The sequence below is a fragment of the Cnephaeus nilssonii genome, assembly GCF_951640355.1.
Source record: "Cnephaeus nilssonii genome assembly, chromosome: 23".
NCBI lineage: Eukaryota > Metazoa > Chordata > Mammalia > Chiroptera > Vespertilionidae > Cnephaeus > Cnephaeus nilssonii.
In genome coordinates this window covers 16,695,121-16,711,402 of record NC_137094.1, presented here as the reverse complement: position 1 = coordinate 16,711,402, position 16,282 = coordinate 16,695,121, and the positions used below count along the sequence as shown (strand labels likewise).

General features: G+C 48.9%; 1 protein-coding gene across 4 annotated transcripts in view; it reads right to left on the bottom strand.

The window, feature by feature from the left end:
* FMN2 (formin 2) overlaps nt 1-16,282 on the bottom strand; it is a 124,900-nt gene that overhangs the window by 83,796 nt on the left and 24,822 nt on the right. For all 4 annotated transcript variants that reach the window (XM_079763485.1, XM_079763486.1, XM_079763487.1 and 1 more), the window contains exons 3-6: nt 12,558-12,705; nt 11,839-11,894; nt 4,922-6,480; nt 2,271-2,415 (exon numbers count right to left, since the gene is read on the bottom strand). In XM_079763485.1, coding sequence (XP_079619611.1) covers nt 2,271-2,415; nt 4,922-6,480; nt 11,839-11,894; nt 12,558-12,705 — 1,908 coding nt within the window. The remainder of the gene's footprint in view (nt 1-2,270; nt 2,416-4,921; nt 6,481-11,838; nt 11,895-12,557; nt 12,706-16,282) is intronic.

The following is a 16,282-nucleotide window of genomic DNA, read 5'->3' as shown; positions in this document are numbered from 1 at the left end:
CAGATGGCGGGGATGGCCCACCTGGGCTGTCAGGACTGGGAAGAGACCGATGTACAATGCTTCAGACCTGCCCCCTGCACTTCCGTGCGTGAAAAGTACAGGAAGAGCAGGGATGGCATAGGATGGTGTTACCCCTAAGTGATAAGGGGCCCTGGATCCCAGTCCAAGATGACGACATGGAGCTTTCTAGAATAAGGAACATCTTTTCCAAGTGTCAGCTTTCCTGTGAACCTTAGCAAGAGTCTTCATATACAGAGCCTACGTTAATCCCTTCAAATGACTTCTGCGTCATTTAAAAAAAATCAATAAAAGACTCGTAGCAAGAAAGATGGTTCTGCGTGCTTTGAGAAGAAAACTTAAAAAGATGGTGGGCCCCACCCTAACCGGTTGGGCTCGGTGGATAGAGCGTCGGCCTGCGGACTGAAGGGTCCCAGGTTCGATTCCGGTCAAGGGCATGTACCTTGGTTGTGGGCACATCCCCAGTGGGGAGTGTGCAGGAGGCAGCTGATCGATGTTTCTCTCTCATCGATGTTTCTAACTCTCTATCCCTTTCCCTTCCTCTCTGTAAAAAAAATCAATAAAATATATATTTTTTTAAATGATGAGCCCCTATGCAATCGTTTTCTAATAACTTGAGTTTCTTAAGTGTCCGTGAGAGTCGGGTGAAGGAGAGGCATGGGCAATACCTAAACCACTAGAAATTGACAACGATCACAGTTTAGAAACGCAATGTTGGCGGAAGTAAACACGGGAAAGATCAAATAAATAGAGGCGCAGAGCAGCGAGACCACACAGTCCTGACAGCAACATGCCCCGTGAAGTCCTGGGTGGCCCCTGGAAAGAGAAAAACCTATAGGAGACCGTTACGCGCGAGGCGTAGCATGGTGATTAAAACAGGCAGTGGAATCTGCGAACGCGTATTAGCTCGCCGGAGAGCGGCACACATGACTTCGTGAGTTGGACGAAGAAAAAAGGGAGCCAACCAGAAATTAATTGCTATTTGGCGGGAGGCATGTGTTGAACACCCATGCTAGGATGCTGCACGCCGCGCTGGCTGCGATACTGAAATGCTCGTAGTACGTCAGCGTGGAATCCAGAGAGCAGTGCAGATGACTGAACAAAGCCAAATGCTCAGCACGGGTAAGAGCGCCGTACTCGCTCTTCTAGAAACGTGAGGAGCTTAGTGGCCTGGCTAAAATAAAAAAAAAAAAAAAAGTTTGAAGGTATGAAAAAGATGTTGAAAGCAAGCTTTTAATCCCACAGTGTTGCGTGATTTTACATCAGGTAAGACAGTGGTCGGCAAACTCATTAGTCCACAGAGCCAAATATCAACAGGACAATGGTTGAAATTTCTTTTGAGAGCCAAATTTTTTAAACTTAAGCTTCTCCGAACGCCACTTCTTCAACATAGACTCGCCCAGGCCGTGGTGTTTTGCGGAAGAGCCACACTCAAGGGGCCCAAGAGCCGCATGTGGCTCGCGAGCCGCAGTTTGCTGACCACGGACGAGCAAAGGACAGAGACTCAGGAGCATAAGGGTTAGGGTACTCATGGTAAATACAGAACATAGGGAGCACTATTTCCTGAAAAGGGGGGAAAAAACATATGGAACATGTTAGCAGGAAGAAAACCGAGCAATGAGAACAAATGGTTCAAGTAGCACCTAGAAATGCTTTGGAGAATGGGGGGCAGGGGGGCGCGTTTTATTTTTAAACATATATATTTTTTTCACTTAGCATGATACTCTCCAGGTCCCTCCATGTTGTCTTAAAGGGTAAGAGATTCTTCTTCTTCTTTTTTTTTTTTTTTTGACTTCTGCATAGTATTCCATGGCATACATGTACCATAGCTGTTTTATCCACTCACCTATGGATGGGCACTTGGGCTTTTTCCAGATCATGCTAAGTGACATAAGCGAGTCAGAGAAAGACAAGCACCATGTGATCTCACTCGCATGTGGAATCGAATGAACAAAATAAACTGATGGACGGAGTGGATCAGAGACATGGAGGCATGGAACAGAGTGGGGAATCTCGGAGGGAAGGCGAGTTGAGAACACACTACCCACTCCTCTGCTCCAAATAAAATTAGCTTCCATCAATGAGCAATAATCCTTCCTTACTTTTTTTGCACGAATGAGTTTTTGATGTTCACAGATGATGAGAAGAAGGTAATGAATCTTAAATGAACTTTCCAAACAACTCTCTTCATGGAACGTCACCAGTGGGCCCGAAACGCCGGCCACGTTTAGAAAACACGCCCACGTACTCACTTGCTTAGCCTTGGTCTTCGTGATGGTGTCAGAAATCGGCTTCTTCCTTTCCTTGACGGCGGTTTTGGAAAACAGCTCCTCAAATTCGTGGCAATCTATGGACGGCTCTTCAATTTTTTCCCAGATCAGCGCAGCACCAGAGTCTCTAAAGTTAAGCAAAACACCAACTGAAGGAGCCACGAGCTGGCGTTTAATACAGACGCACTGTCCCCAGGCAACCTGAGCTGTGATACACGCTGGTGAGAGGCCCCACTGAGGGAGAAGGGAGGAAAAGAAGGGCCGAGGAATGAAAGGAAAAGGATGAGAGGAAGCCGGGAAGGAAGGCAGCATCGGGGGAAGGAACAGAAGAGGCAAATGGGGAAGGAAGGGGAAAGGGGAGAGAGTAGTCTTTTTCTTTAAGACCGCTGATAAGAAAGTTGAAATACCATCGACACAGAATGAAACCTTTGCTTAGAAATCATAACATCCAGGAAGTCTCAGTGATCAAGTAGGTGTATACAAACATCTACACTAATAAAAGAGTAAGATGCAAATTGACCGTACCTTCGCGACACCCACCAGCCAATCAGGAGTGAGTATGCAAATTAACCCAACAAAGGTGGTGGGTTAATTTGCATACACAGCCACTCCGGGCCTCTGGGCAGCATGGGAAGGTGGAAAGGCAGCTCCAGCCATAGCAAAGGCGGTGCCACCAGCCAGGGGAAAGAAGGCCCATTCTTGCACAAATCTTCGTGCATTGGGCCTCTAGTCTATACAATAAAAGCCTAAGCAACCGTTATGGCAGAACAACCAGTTGTTATGATGCACACTGACCACCAGGGGGCATACGCTCAACACAGGAGCTGTCCCCGGTGGTCAGTGAGTTTCCACAGGGGGAGTGCCACTCAGCCAGAAGCTGAGCTCATGGCTGGGGAACACAGCAGCGGTGGTGGAAGAGTCTCCTGCCTCTGCGGCAGTGCTAAGGAGCAGCAAGCAGGCGGGTGTTAAGGAGCAAGGGGTCCCGGACATCCCTCCAAGGGCTCCCCCGAGCAGGTGCAGGCCAGGCTGAGAGACTCCCTCCTCCTCCAGTGCATGAATTTCGTGCACCGGGCCTCTAGTACAAGAAATAAAAGCCCTCTCAGTGTGGGCGATAAAGGCAGGGAATGTCTGGTATCTCACAACCCCAACTTGACTCGTCAGCTTTGTACAATATTCCCGGGTGAGAAAAGAAATCAGGTTACGATCCAGGCAGCATCCTCCATCTCCCAACCACTTCCCATCATGCTGTTGTTAGATGATGGGATTCATGTAATACCATCTGAAAAGGGTAGACTCGTTTTTAAAAAGAAAAAAAAAAAAAAAACCACATCCTATATCTGGATAAAATTAGTTTGGGGCATAGTTTAAAATAGATGCATCCACATATATCGGTAAATGGCAACTACATAGAGAATTAGTGACAAAGTTAGAAGTAGTCAAAATATATACAGTCTTCCCCCTCAATATGATTCAGCGAAGAGAAAAAAATATTAATATAAGAAATGAAAACAGCCCTGGCCCATGTGGCTCAGTTGGTTGAGCATCACCCCATGCACCCAACAGTCGCTGGTTTGATTCCTGGTCAGGGCACATGCCTGGGTTACGGGCTCGATTCCCAGGAGGGGGCGTGCAGGAGGCAGCCGATCAATGCTTCTCACATCAGTGTTTCTCTCTTTCTCCCTCTCTCTTCCTCTCCCTCTGAAATCAATAAAAAAAAAAACATTTTTTAGAAAAAGAAATGAGAATGAGCCTGATGAAGATCCTCCTTCTGAATCTATGTCACATCACACAAGCCAAATTCAAGGAATCCTGAAAAGTGCATATATTTCCTCCCATCGGCACATGCCACAGCCGTGTGTCCCCGGGATCAGGGGACACAGTCCATGGACTATGCATGGATGGGTAATACGCCACCCGCATACCTGGGGGCAGGTGTTCTTTTATAAATATCATCCCCAACTATGACTTCAAGACTTCACACTGAGCCGCCCATCTTCTATGAAAGGGCCATAAAACCCTCAAAGCTACACGACTGCACACCCAGGGGGTGGGTGTGTGTATTTTTGTGTCGCACATTTGTGTAGAAAAAGACAACTGTAGGCAAAATGCAACCCTACCACAAGACCGTCCCTCGAGAGGCATGCAAACAACACCCGCGTGAGTCCGTGTGTGTAAGGGTTTCATTCACATGGATAAGGCATTTGTCAGAGGGAGACTCTGCCACCAGGGAACAGAGCAGGCATGCTAAGTAAACATATACGTGTACCCCTCCATCTTTAAAAGATCAATCAATACCTATATAGACAGATACCTGTACACCGTATGCGTTGATACATATATGCCATTTGTTCTATCCTTTCAATACTTTTGGAGAAAGTAAAATTTTAAATAACCGGTTGTTTCACTGAATATTGACTTAAAAAACTACAGACAAACTTTAGAGCAGTACTTAAAAGGGCACTAAATTGTCATTTTCCTGAGTTATTCAGCAAAGTGCTTCCCCTGGAACTTCCTGAGGGCCACAGAGACAGAGTTAAATAGAAAGTAAGGAATACTCTGAATAAAAAGGAGGGAATTAAGAAGAGGTGGGGGAGGGGTGTTCCTGCTCCGGGCTGAGACCCCATGCACGGTACCTTTTACTGTGCAGCTGAATTCTCGTCCAGTACAGAGGCTTCATGGGCCGGCAAGGCTCTATGGGCTGCTTCCTACTCCCTTTGTCCTGGCTCATCCCCAATCCAAACCAGCCGGTTGGCAGCGGCGGGGGAAGAAATCCACACGCGTGTGGTGTGGGTAAAGTGCTACCCCCGGCTTGTGGGGGGAGTGGAGGGCCATGGCCAGGAAGCAGAGCAGGTGGCGGTGGGGCTGCGGGGATGCCAGTTCCAGGACCGGGCGGGGGAGCTGGAGCAGGTGGAATACCCACACCTGGCAAAGGAGGAGGTGGGGGAACCCCAAGTCCAGGCAGAGGTGGGGGAGGGGGTATTCCCACTCCAGGAAGAGGTGGGGGCGGAGGTATTCCCACCCCAGGAAGAGGTGGGGGAGGGGGTATTCCCACCCCAGGAAGAGGTGGGGGAGGGGGTATTCCCACCCCAGGAAGAGGAGGGGGAGGGGGTATTCCCACTCCAGGAAGAGGAGGGGGAGGGGGTATTCCCACCCCAGGAAGAGGTGGGGGCGGAGGTATTCCCACCCCAGGAAGAGGTGGGGGAGGGTGTATTCCCACCCCAGGAAGAGGTGGGGGCGGAGGTATTCCCACCCCAGGAAGAGGTGGGGGAGGGGGTATTCCCACCCCAGGAAGAGGTGGGGGAGGGGGTATTCCCACCCCAGGAAGAGGTGGGGGCGGAGGTATTCCCACCCCAGGAAGAGGAGGGGGAGGGGGTATTCCCACCCCAGGAAGAGGAGGGGGAGGGGGTATTCCCACTCCAGGAAGAGGAGGGGGAGGAGGTATTTCTTGACCAGGCAAAGGTGGGGGAGGGGGCGGCAGCATTTGTGTACTAGGCATAGAAGGCGGTGTACTGGGCGGTGGAGGGGAGGGAGCCACCGTGCCCACCCCAAACGTGGAGCCGGAAGACGCTGTGCAAGGCAGAGGTGGTGGGGGCGGGATGCTGGGGCTGTGTCCAGCGGGCGGTAAAACAGACTGTTCATGGCTGGTGTCCAACTCAGGCTGAAGAGAAGGCTGGGAAGACTGTGGCCCGGCCTGGCCTTGACCCTCAGCCCAGGGCAGGGGTGGAGGCGGTGGGGGCTGCACGGGCTGAAGGGCGTCCAGCTGCACTATTTGCCTTGGAGACACCATCAGAGAAATCTCTGAGCAGAATTTTGTCTGAGGTCCAGAAGGTGAGGACGGCCCCGCGGAGCCTCCACCTGCGGGCCCTGGCGGCCAGGAGGGGCCCTCTGGCAGTGTCGTGGCAGGAGGCAGGGGGGGTGGCCCGCCCTCCTCGACCGGGGACGTCTGGATGGACTTGGCCTGTAAGATCCTCTGGTGCCGGCCATGCTCTCCTCCTAACCCGAGAGCTGCAAGACAGACATCGTCCGAGGGCGCCTCTCCGTTCTGAACCCCAAGGCGGCCGCCGGCCACCTCCACGTCCATGGCAGGGTACTGCTTCTCTAGTTCAGCGATTTTGGTCCTCAGATCCTCAATGGTCTGCTCCAGCTGCTGAATTACAGTGGCCTGTCCCTCAGACCCAATGTCTGTAACTTCCTGAGGGCAACAAGGACATAGTTAAATAGAAAGTAAGGAATACCCCCCCAAAAAAAGGACGGAATTAAGCAAAAAATACATTTAAATATGGTAGATATCCCTATGGGCACGAGCATACGCCTTATGCACATGTTTCAGGCCATGTATATCATGTTGACTCTGATTTTAACGTCTTGCCTAAGGCAATGTATGGGTCACCTTCATGTCTAAATGGTTCCCTAGACAGGCTACTTTATTTCCCTATCATTAAAAAAAAATGCAAGTAACCCTTGTTGTTGAAAGAAATTAAAAAGAAACCTAATTGACTTCTTAAATAATTGTTTATTTAACCAGGGACAATTTCTTTTACCAGGGACAATTTAGAGACTATATGGCATGCTTTCCCAAGCTATGGATTGAAATACTTTATATATTTGTATAGACATTTGGTGAAAAATAGGGACTTACGTTATTTATATTCAGATGTGTGTCTACACATATATGAATATCTATGTAAATAAAAAGTACCTCTCAAAATGTTGCCTATCTATTCGAAGTGTGTTTCATCCCTTTATTATTCATTAGAGAGTCTTTCATTACAATGGTAAGGAAGAACCAATTTTTAGAATTAAAATGACTCGCCCTGGACATCATGGCTCAGTCGGTTGGGTGTCGGCCAGTGCACCAAAGTGCTGTAAGTTCGATCCCCCATCGGGGCACCTGCCTGGGTTGCAGGTTTGATCCCCCGGGAAGGGGTGTGCAGAAGGCAACTGATTGATGTTTCCCACTCTCTCTCCGTCTCCTTTACTGTCTCTCTAAAAATCAATACACTATTTTTTTAATTTTTAAAATATATTTCTTTTTTTTTTTAATTGATTTTTTTACAGAGAGGAAGAGAGAGGGATAGAGAGTTAGAAACATCGATCAGCTGCCTCTTGCACACCCCCTCCTGGGGATGTGCCCGCAACCAAGGTACATGCCCTTGACCGGAATCGAACCTGGGACCCTTGATCCGCAGGCCGACGCTCTATCCACTGAGCCAAACCGGTTTCGGCTAAAATATATTTCTTAAAAGACTCATGTTAGCCCTGGCCCCGTGGCTCAGTGGGTTGGAGCGTCATCAGGAGTACACCAAAAGGTTGTGGGTTCAATTCCCAGTCGGGGAACATAGGGGAGGCAACTAATCGATGACCCATGTTTCTCTTTCACATCAATGTCTCTCTCTCTCTCTCTCTCTCTCTCTCTCTCTCTCTCTCTCTCTCTCTCTCTCTCTCTCCTTCCCTCTTTCTAAAATCAATAAACATATCATCCTCGGGTGAGGATTAAAAAATAAAAGACTCCTGTTCATTTCCACTGGTGCAGATTTAAAAAAAAAAAGTATATAATGCCATGATATATGACATCTTTTATGAAAAGATGGTAAACTTTGGTAGTATTTGAGGACGTCGTCAATTTCCCCAGTGGCCTCTTGACCATTCTGAAAGTTTCAGAGAGAGAATTGCTTTTCTAGAGATAATTATTATAGATAGAAAACATGGCGGGGGGGGGGGGGAGTTGGGGGTGAGACTATATGATTGTGACATAGTTCTGACTGTAGAGAGAACAGAACTCAATTTGCTAAAATCTTTAGTATTCCTCTCCACGACTCTGTCTTTACCTGCAAAACCCCAGCCCTCAATCCGGACTGGCCTAGCCTGTCAGCTCAGGCTGGCCGTCCACTCTTACAGAACAGCCAGAGGGATGCAGGGTTTCTGAAGGCAGCTAAGCGTCTTCAAAGAACCTTATCTGGCCTTCCTTATCCAGGGCTATCAGCACCCAGTCACCGCCGCCAAGACGCTGTCTGTAGAACTCTCTAGAGAGGCTGCCTTGCCTGTCAGCGGGAAGAGCTGATTTCTACACGGGCTCGATAGAATTTTTCCCAGAGGTTTATATATAAAAAAAAAAAAACTTACATGGTCAATATGATCGAAGAAAAATGCTGTCAGTTCTCTGGCCATTTCATCAAACATCCTCCCTCCACCCACGGCCCACCCACAGACAAGCCCAGATTTCATCTCCAAGCGTCTGCCAGGCGCTCTGCTGTCCATGGAAAGACCTCCGCTTGGGAGCCTGCTCCCTGGTGTCCTGGGCCTGGGCCTTAATCTCCCATCCCTTCAGGGTACAACTCAACAAGAGGCCCCATCAGAGCCTCAAAGCACTCCACAGGAGAGAAATGGACGACTTCTCTTTCTTCTACACTTTTCGAAAAGACTCTCACCGCATTTCCAGGAACCCTAGGCTAATGTCTCTCACTATTAAAAATTAAAACGAATGCATTTCTAAAAGGAAAAAAAAAGTGCCTTCGTCATTTTGGACAGGATTGATATAATGGGTACACCCTTACAAATGCAGGAGACAGCCATCTATGATGGAGAGTCAACACAGAATGTAATATACTTTACAGGTTGCCAATTTCAATATGATTTGTGCTTAAACGTATTATTTCAAACGTCTACATCATTACAAGCGGTAGAGGCTGCCATCCGCGCTTGGCTGGACAGTATGTACAATCCGCCGGCCAACATTCCTCCATTCCTGTATAATCTTATCCGTGGGTGGTGATGGTTCGTGCTCATAAATTGTTTACACGTTCGCATTTCACAAAATACAAGTTGCCATGAAAAAAAAAAATGTTCACCCCAAATATGTTTCTAAATACAAGATTATCTGATTCCTAGAAATGAAAGAAAGCATTAGCATAACATTAAGGCTAACACTGTCAAAACAGGGAGCCAAAATACACTCAGAGAAAGCTTTTGCCGAAAACTTCACTTGTTCGTCTTTGAAGCTTTATTATATTATGTCAGCAAGACACGCTCAGAGACGAGAATCTCAAATCCACTTACTGGTACGTGAACACTGTGACCATTTGCTTTGTAAATGCTCGTGAGATACGGAATTAATTTTTCCCACTCATTATATGGAAATTATATTCAGATTTTCAAGTTCTGGTAAACTCTTAAGGCTACATTACTGGCATTCTAGGATCCATTACTGGCAAATCATAGAACATCTTTTTTAAAATATTTTTTTGTTTATTTCAGAGAGGAAAGGAGAGGGGGAGAGAGACAGAAACGTCCATGATGAGGGAGAATCATGAATCGGCTGCCTCCTGCAGGCCCCACACTGGGGATGGAGCCCGTACCCTGGGCCAAAGAATAAAAAACCGACTTGAAAGGCAGTCCTATTTCAGTTTTATAAGATCATTCTTTAGACGGCAGATTCTCAGAGCGTATTACTTGATATTAAAACAGTCAGTATACTGCCCTAGCTGGTTTGGCTCAGTGGTTAGAGTGTCGGCCTATGGACTGAAAAATCCCAAGTTCGTTTAGGGTCAAGGGCACATGCCCGGGTTGTGGGCTCGATCCCCCAGTAGGGGGCATGCGGGAGGCAAGCCCATCCATGATTCTCTGTCATCACGGATGTTTCCTCTCCCTCTCCCTTCCCCTCTGAAATCAATAAAAAAACAAAGTAAACCAATGGGTAGACTGAGGTCCTGAGAATGCAGCTTCGCTTCCCAGCGTCCTCGCTCCAGGGGCCACAGAGAAGGCCGGGGGCAGGTCTAGCAGCTGCAATTGCTTTAAGCATGAGAACCGGCCCCCCCCCCCCCAGCTTCCCCCTACAGCCACACCCACCCCCTTAGCTAAGAAAAGGCTTCGTGAGTCATGGTTTTTTCTCTAGGGACATGGAGCTCTCTGTATTATTAGCTCCAGGGAGAGAGCACAAGTCAAAATTCATTCCACAAACCCCAGGGAGCTCCCCTGGAGAGAGCAGGTGCCTGCGCGCACAGCTGGACCACAAGGCAGGGATGCTCCGGGCTCTGCGCATGCGCACGCCCCGACCCAGCAGGTCCTGGAGCCCCAGCATCACCGCGCAGAGCAGCGCAGGCTCCTGGGAGGGACCACAAAACTCCATCCTTCCCACCGCCCAGCGCTGAACACCGCTCCTTCCCCTCCCCTTCCCTCCCCTCCCCTTCCCTCCCCTCCCCTCCCCTCCCTTCCTCTCCCCTCCCCTCCCCTCCCCTCCCCTCCCCTCCCCTCCCCTCCCCTCTCCTCCCCGCCCACCGGGGTCAGTTACAGAGGTACAGACCTGCCATCTAGTGACCGAGCAGGGAAGGGCAAGGGGAGTTACAGGAAAAAGAAAAGGGTCATTTTTTTTTTAAGTTTTTTTTTTTAATATATTTTATTGATTTTTTTTACAGAGAGGAAGGGAGAGGGATAGAGCGTTAGAAACATCGATGAGAGAGAAATAATCGATCAGCTGCCTCCTGCACACTCCCCAGTAGGAGGTGTGCAGGAGGCAGCTGATCGATGTTTCTCTATCATCGAAGTTTGTAACGCTCTATCCCTTTCCCTTCCTCTCTGTAAAAAAAAATCAATAGAATATTTTTTTAAAAAAAAGAATTTGGAAAAACCTAATATAGAATCTCCAATCACAATTTAGCGGTGCCTCACAAGAAAATGGTTAAGCTGGAAAAAATAACGAGAGAATATTTTCCTCACTTATTTCTAACTGTATTTCTCTACCTCTCCTTATCTTGCTTCATCTTCATCACTATTGGCTAATCATCACTGGAAGGTCAATGAAATGACCATCGGCTGAGTCACCACACGTCTCCAAGGGCCCAGCCTCATGTAGGCCTCTGCTCTGACGAAAACACGCCGGGAAACCCCGTTTTCCGACACTCTTGGAAGAACATCTTTACTCTTAGGATCGGGACCCAACCTAATCACATTTTTGGAAAGCACCGTGAATTATCCATTGAAAGTTCCTGACCCGGGTTGTATCCTGACTTCTCCTCCAGGGGGCGCACAACTGTCACAGATGAGGCAGGGCTGCTGCTTTTTAAAAGGGAGATCGTTTTACACTTGGAAAATTCTCAAAAATCGCCCAAGTCTGTAACTTCACAGAGAAGAACACCGTATCCCAAGCAGCCCAGGTATGATGCACACGCTAACGAGGGCTAGAACTACGCCTAGAACCCAGTACGTCTTCTCGTTTTCTACTAGAGCACACTCGAGAGAAGACACTCGTCTTACTTCTGAATTACTCAGTAATTGCGAGCACTGAGTTATTTTCAAAAGCATAGTTGGGAGAATGTGTAAATTTTTAGCGCAGCTGGTGTGGCTCAGTGGTGGAGCATCGACCTATGAACCAGAAGGTCAGGGTTTGATTCCCGGTCAGGGCACATACCTGGGTTGAGGGCTTGATCTCCAGTAAGGGGTGTGCAAGAGGCAGTCAACCAATGATGCTCTCTCATCATTGATGTTTCTCTCTCTCCCTCTCCCTTCCTCTCTGAAATCAATAATATATATATATTTTTTTTTTAAATCTTCTTACCTGCTGAACAGCATCTGAGCAATTTTTCAGAGTTTCCAAAACAGCAGGCTGAGATTCTGGGTTGGAAAGGAAGAAGACAATCAATATATTGAAGATCAAATTTTCCCCTTTCTTTGATCAGAAAACAAAACTAAATACAATCTATCTTTAACCCTCAGTATCCAAAACACCCAGTTTATCTTCTGATTATACTTCTGTATTCTGAGTACACGACTGCTTTTCAGTATACACTGAGTGGCCAGATGATGATGATCTCTGAACGCATAATAATCTGGCCACTCCGTGTCTATCCTATAGAATAAAAGGCTAATATGCAAATTGCCCCCTCCACCAGGAGTTCGACCAGCAGGCAGGCCGGCCAATCACCCATGTCCCCTCCCCCTGGCAAGGCTGGCCGGACCCCACCCATGCACGAATTCATGCACGGGGCCTCTAATATATTGTTAGTGTTGGCCAGATTATTATGCGTTCAGAGATCATCATAATCTGGCCACTCAGTGTATGAGACACATTTATAATGACCGACACTCACACCAACGGTTCCTTTAAAAACTGAGATAGGCCTATGCCCTCTTGACCTGTCAATCATAGTGACTTTTCTCAAGTGCTGGTCTCTATTTTGGGCCAGAAAATAGCCGCGAAGCCATTCACTTTTTAGATGACTCACTTACTAGTAGCTTAAGTCTGCACAACACGCCTTCGGAGCATCCCGGGCCTACCTGGCTCGGCGTCCTGGGCCCTGGGCTCCTCATCGGGGGCGTCGGGGGGTGACCACACAGACGGGGCTCGCCGGGGAAACCGCCCTTCCATGTAGTCCAGGGAGTGCGTGGGCTGACTAACGGCAGCCCAGGTGTAGAGCTGATCTTGCTAGATTTAACAATGAAAATAAACATGTTAAAGCTAGTAGTGCAATCACCGAAAAAAATGACATCCATGAGACGGATCCGTTACATCACCATTCCTAACCTAAATATGCATGTGGGAGGCATGTGGACAGGGGTGGGCATTAGTAGGTTTACAGTTGTGAATAGGCAAGACGCAGAGTTTATTCTTGGATTATCATTTATTCACTAGAGGCCCGACGCATGAAATTCGTGCAAGGGGCTCAGACCCCACAGCTGCGGCGGCTGCCTCGGCCCTCGCAGTCCCGGCTTCATCCGGAAGGTCATCCGGACGGTCATTCCGCTGTTCGGCTGTCTGGTCATATTAGCATATTACACTTTTATTATTATAGACTAGAGGCCCAGTGCATGATTGAATCATGCACGGGTAGGGTCCCCTACACGCTTTCGCTTTCGATCGCGGGGAGCTGGGTGCCTGTCCGCTGGTGCACCAGGCCTTTTACAAGCCTCCGGCGTGGCGGAGGCTTCTGAAAGGCCTGGTGCCTGAGCGGACAGGCACCCAGCTCCCCCGCTTTTGATGGTCCGCGGTGGGACGTGAGCTCGCTGCCCCAGAGGCCCCTTCTGTGCCACAGCACAGCCATGGCGCAGATGCTGAGCTCGAGCCGCCACTGGCGACGGGAGCTCAGCATCCCGCCAGCCCAATCGGCCACCCTGGCCACCCTGAGTCCCCCCCCCCCCCGCGCCTCCTGGCCAATCGCAGGCTTAGCGAAGGTAGGGTCAATTTGCATATTTGTCTATTATTAGGTAGGATTGTTGTATCATTTACGTGTGTTACAACTGTAAACCTACTTTTGCCCGCCCTGTAAACATTGGCATCCGTAATAAAACAGGAAAAGAGCATTTTATCCAATTCAATGGAGGTTCATCACACACCTCCCTTCACACAGTCATTTCATTCTCTTACCCACGCTTGCCTCCATTTCTTTTTTTATGGTAAAGTCTACGTGTCTTTGAACGTAGAGGACTCCCTGGACTCGCATCCGTAACCCATGTGACCACGCTGTCCCTTTAAAAGCTGTTTCGTACTTGAGGCACCGACGTAGCACAGGCTGACCGTGGGCATCACCGGCCAGAACAGTCTCCTTCCATGGACCCAAAAGGCCAGGAAACCCCCTGATCTGGGGTCCCGGTTGGGAAGTGCGTGGGAGGAAAACCATAAAAAACAAATGAGCCCACCCGGCCGGCGTGGCTCCGTGGTTTGAGCGTCGACCTATGAACCAGGAGGTCACGGCTCCATTCCCATCAGGGCACATGCCCGGGTTGCGGGCTCCATCCCCAGTGGGGGGCGTGCAGGAGGCAGCCGATCCATGATTCTCTCATTTTGTGAATTCCCTTGCCATACTTTGAAGTCACCAGCAGAGGGCAGAGCGAGACATTTCATCCTCCGATCCCTGGGCATGAATGAGGAGAAATTACAAAAAAAAAAAAGAGGCTGGGTTCTATTTTTGACTGACATTCAGCACCTCGGTTGCTATATTTGCGTATATGCTGAGCTGAGAGGCGTGCGGAGAGGAAATGTCAACCCAGTATGCTCTTGGGCAAAAATGTGGGAATAAAACTCAACCTGCGACGGAAGAAATTACTGTAGAAGAAATGCTTAGAACCAACAGAATGAAGAAATGGAATAATGTAACATGATGAGTTTATGCATAACACCTGACGTACAATTAAATAATTAAACGGCGTACAAACAAATTCAGAAACACCTGGCATATATGGCAAGAGTAGATGTTAAAGTATCTGTAAAAATGAATCTACAGAAATAACTTTATCTATATCCATATGTGCATTCATAATAACTCCTTAATCCATAATGCAGACCCTACAGGCAAGGTTATTGAAAACACTTTTTAATTTTTCTATAGGGGTATTGAAAGCTTTGACTTTGTTCTGTCTTAATATTCCGTAACATCAATGCTCCACAACCCCCTGTACTTCAAACGTACATTTCAAAAGAACATGCTTAGAAGTATCTAAAGGAAACAGCAAAAGGAAGAAAAATCCCTGGCGATTTCTGCCTGGTGTTACAGCCAGTATCATATAGGATTACATTTAATATGTTTTAGGATAACGTTTTATTCGGTTACATTTCCAGGTCTGAATATCTGCATTTTATATTTCTCCAGTTTTTTTTTTCCAAACAAGAACAATGAAAGAGAAATTAAAGGAAGGTAGCATTAGCCCCACTGAAGATTCTGTTAACTAACCTGGACCAAATATCTCTCTCTCTCTCTCTCTCTCTCTCTCTCTCTCTCTCTCCCTCCCTCCCTCTCTCCCTCTCCCCCTCTCTCTCTCCCTTCCTCTCTCTTCCTCTCTCCCTCTCTCCCTCTCTCCCTCTTTCCCCCCCTCCCCTAGCAGTTTCCCAATCACACAAAAAAGTGACCCAAAGGCTTAATGATTAGCCTATGGAAAACGTCCCATCGTGAAGCTTGGTTCCAGCCCAGCAGCTGAGCTGAAAACTCTTGAGAATTCAAAGGCAGGACTTCCTCGGAGTTCCAGAAAAGGGCCAAGGGCCGCTTCCACATCGGAGCCCCAGCTAACACTCACAGGACACACTCCCTACAGCCGGGCTGCCCCAACCCGGCTGATGAAACATCCCTGTATCCAGAGCCCAACCTCACACCCAGTCCATCCGACGCTGACACGGGAGCCCACGAGTTAGCTCCCTGGCAGCAAACTCATGGGGGAGAGAGACGTGAGGTGAAGCCTCAGACGTGGCCAGGAGGGAGCCAGCCGAGGGCCTCCTGGGCCGGGCGGGAAGCTGGGGTGCTGCCCTGAGAGTAAAGCATCTGCAACGGGTGACCCGTGACCCCCCTTTGCGTGGGGAAGGGCATGGAACCCCCAGGCTGTAAGGAGGCCACCGCATTAGCCCCGACTCGGGATGAAGGCGGCTTACGGCCTAGGAACCAGGAGGTCCCGGTTCGGCTCCCGGTCTCAGGGCACATGCCCGGGTTGCAGGCTCCATCCCCAGTGTCGGGTGTGCAGGAGCCAACGGATCAATGGTTCTCCACGGTGAGGGCAGAGAGCAAGAGAGCAAGGCCTGAGTGTCTGGCCACGCCTCGGCACCAGCAGGAGTCAGTGAGAGACTGAAGAAAAGGCGCGAGCTCTGGAGTCCGCCTTCCTGGGCGTGAATCCCATGCCTGCTGCTTGCACAACTATATTTTTTTAAATTTCTACTTATTGCCCTGGCCGGTTTTGCTCAGTGGATAGAGCGCCAGCCTGTGGACTGAAGGGTCCCAGGTTCGATTCCGGTCAAGGGCACACGCCCGGGTTGTGCCTCTCGATCTCCAGTAGGGGGTGTGCAGGAGCCAGCCGATCCATGATTCTCTCTCATCACTGAGGGTTCTATCTCTCTCTCCCTCTCCCTTCCTCTCTGAAATCAATAAAAATACAGTTAAATATTTTTATTTATTTTTATTTTGAGAGAGAATGGAAGGAAGAGGGAGAGAGAGAAACCTCGATCGGCTGCCTCCCGCATGCCCCCTTCTGGGGATCAAGCCTGCAACCCAGGCATTTGCTCTGACCAGGAATCGAACCAGCAA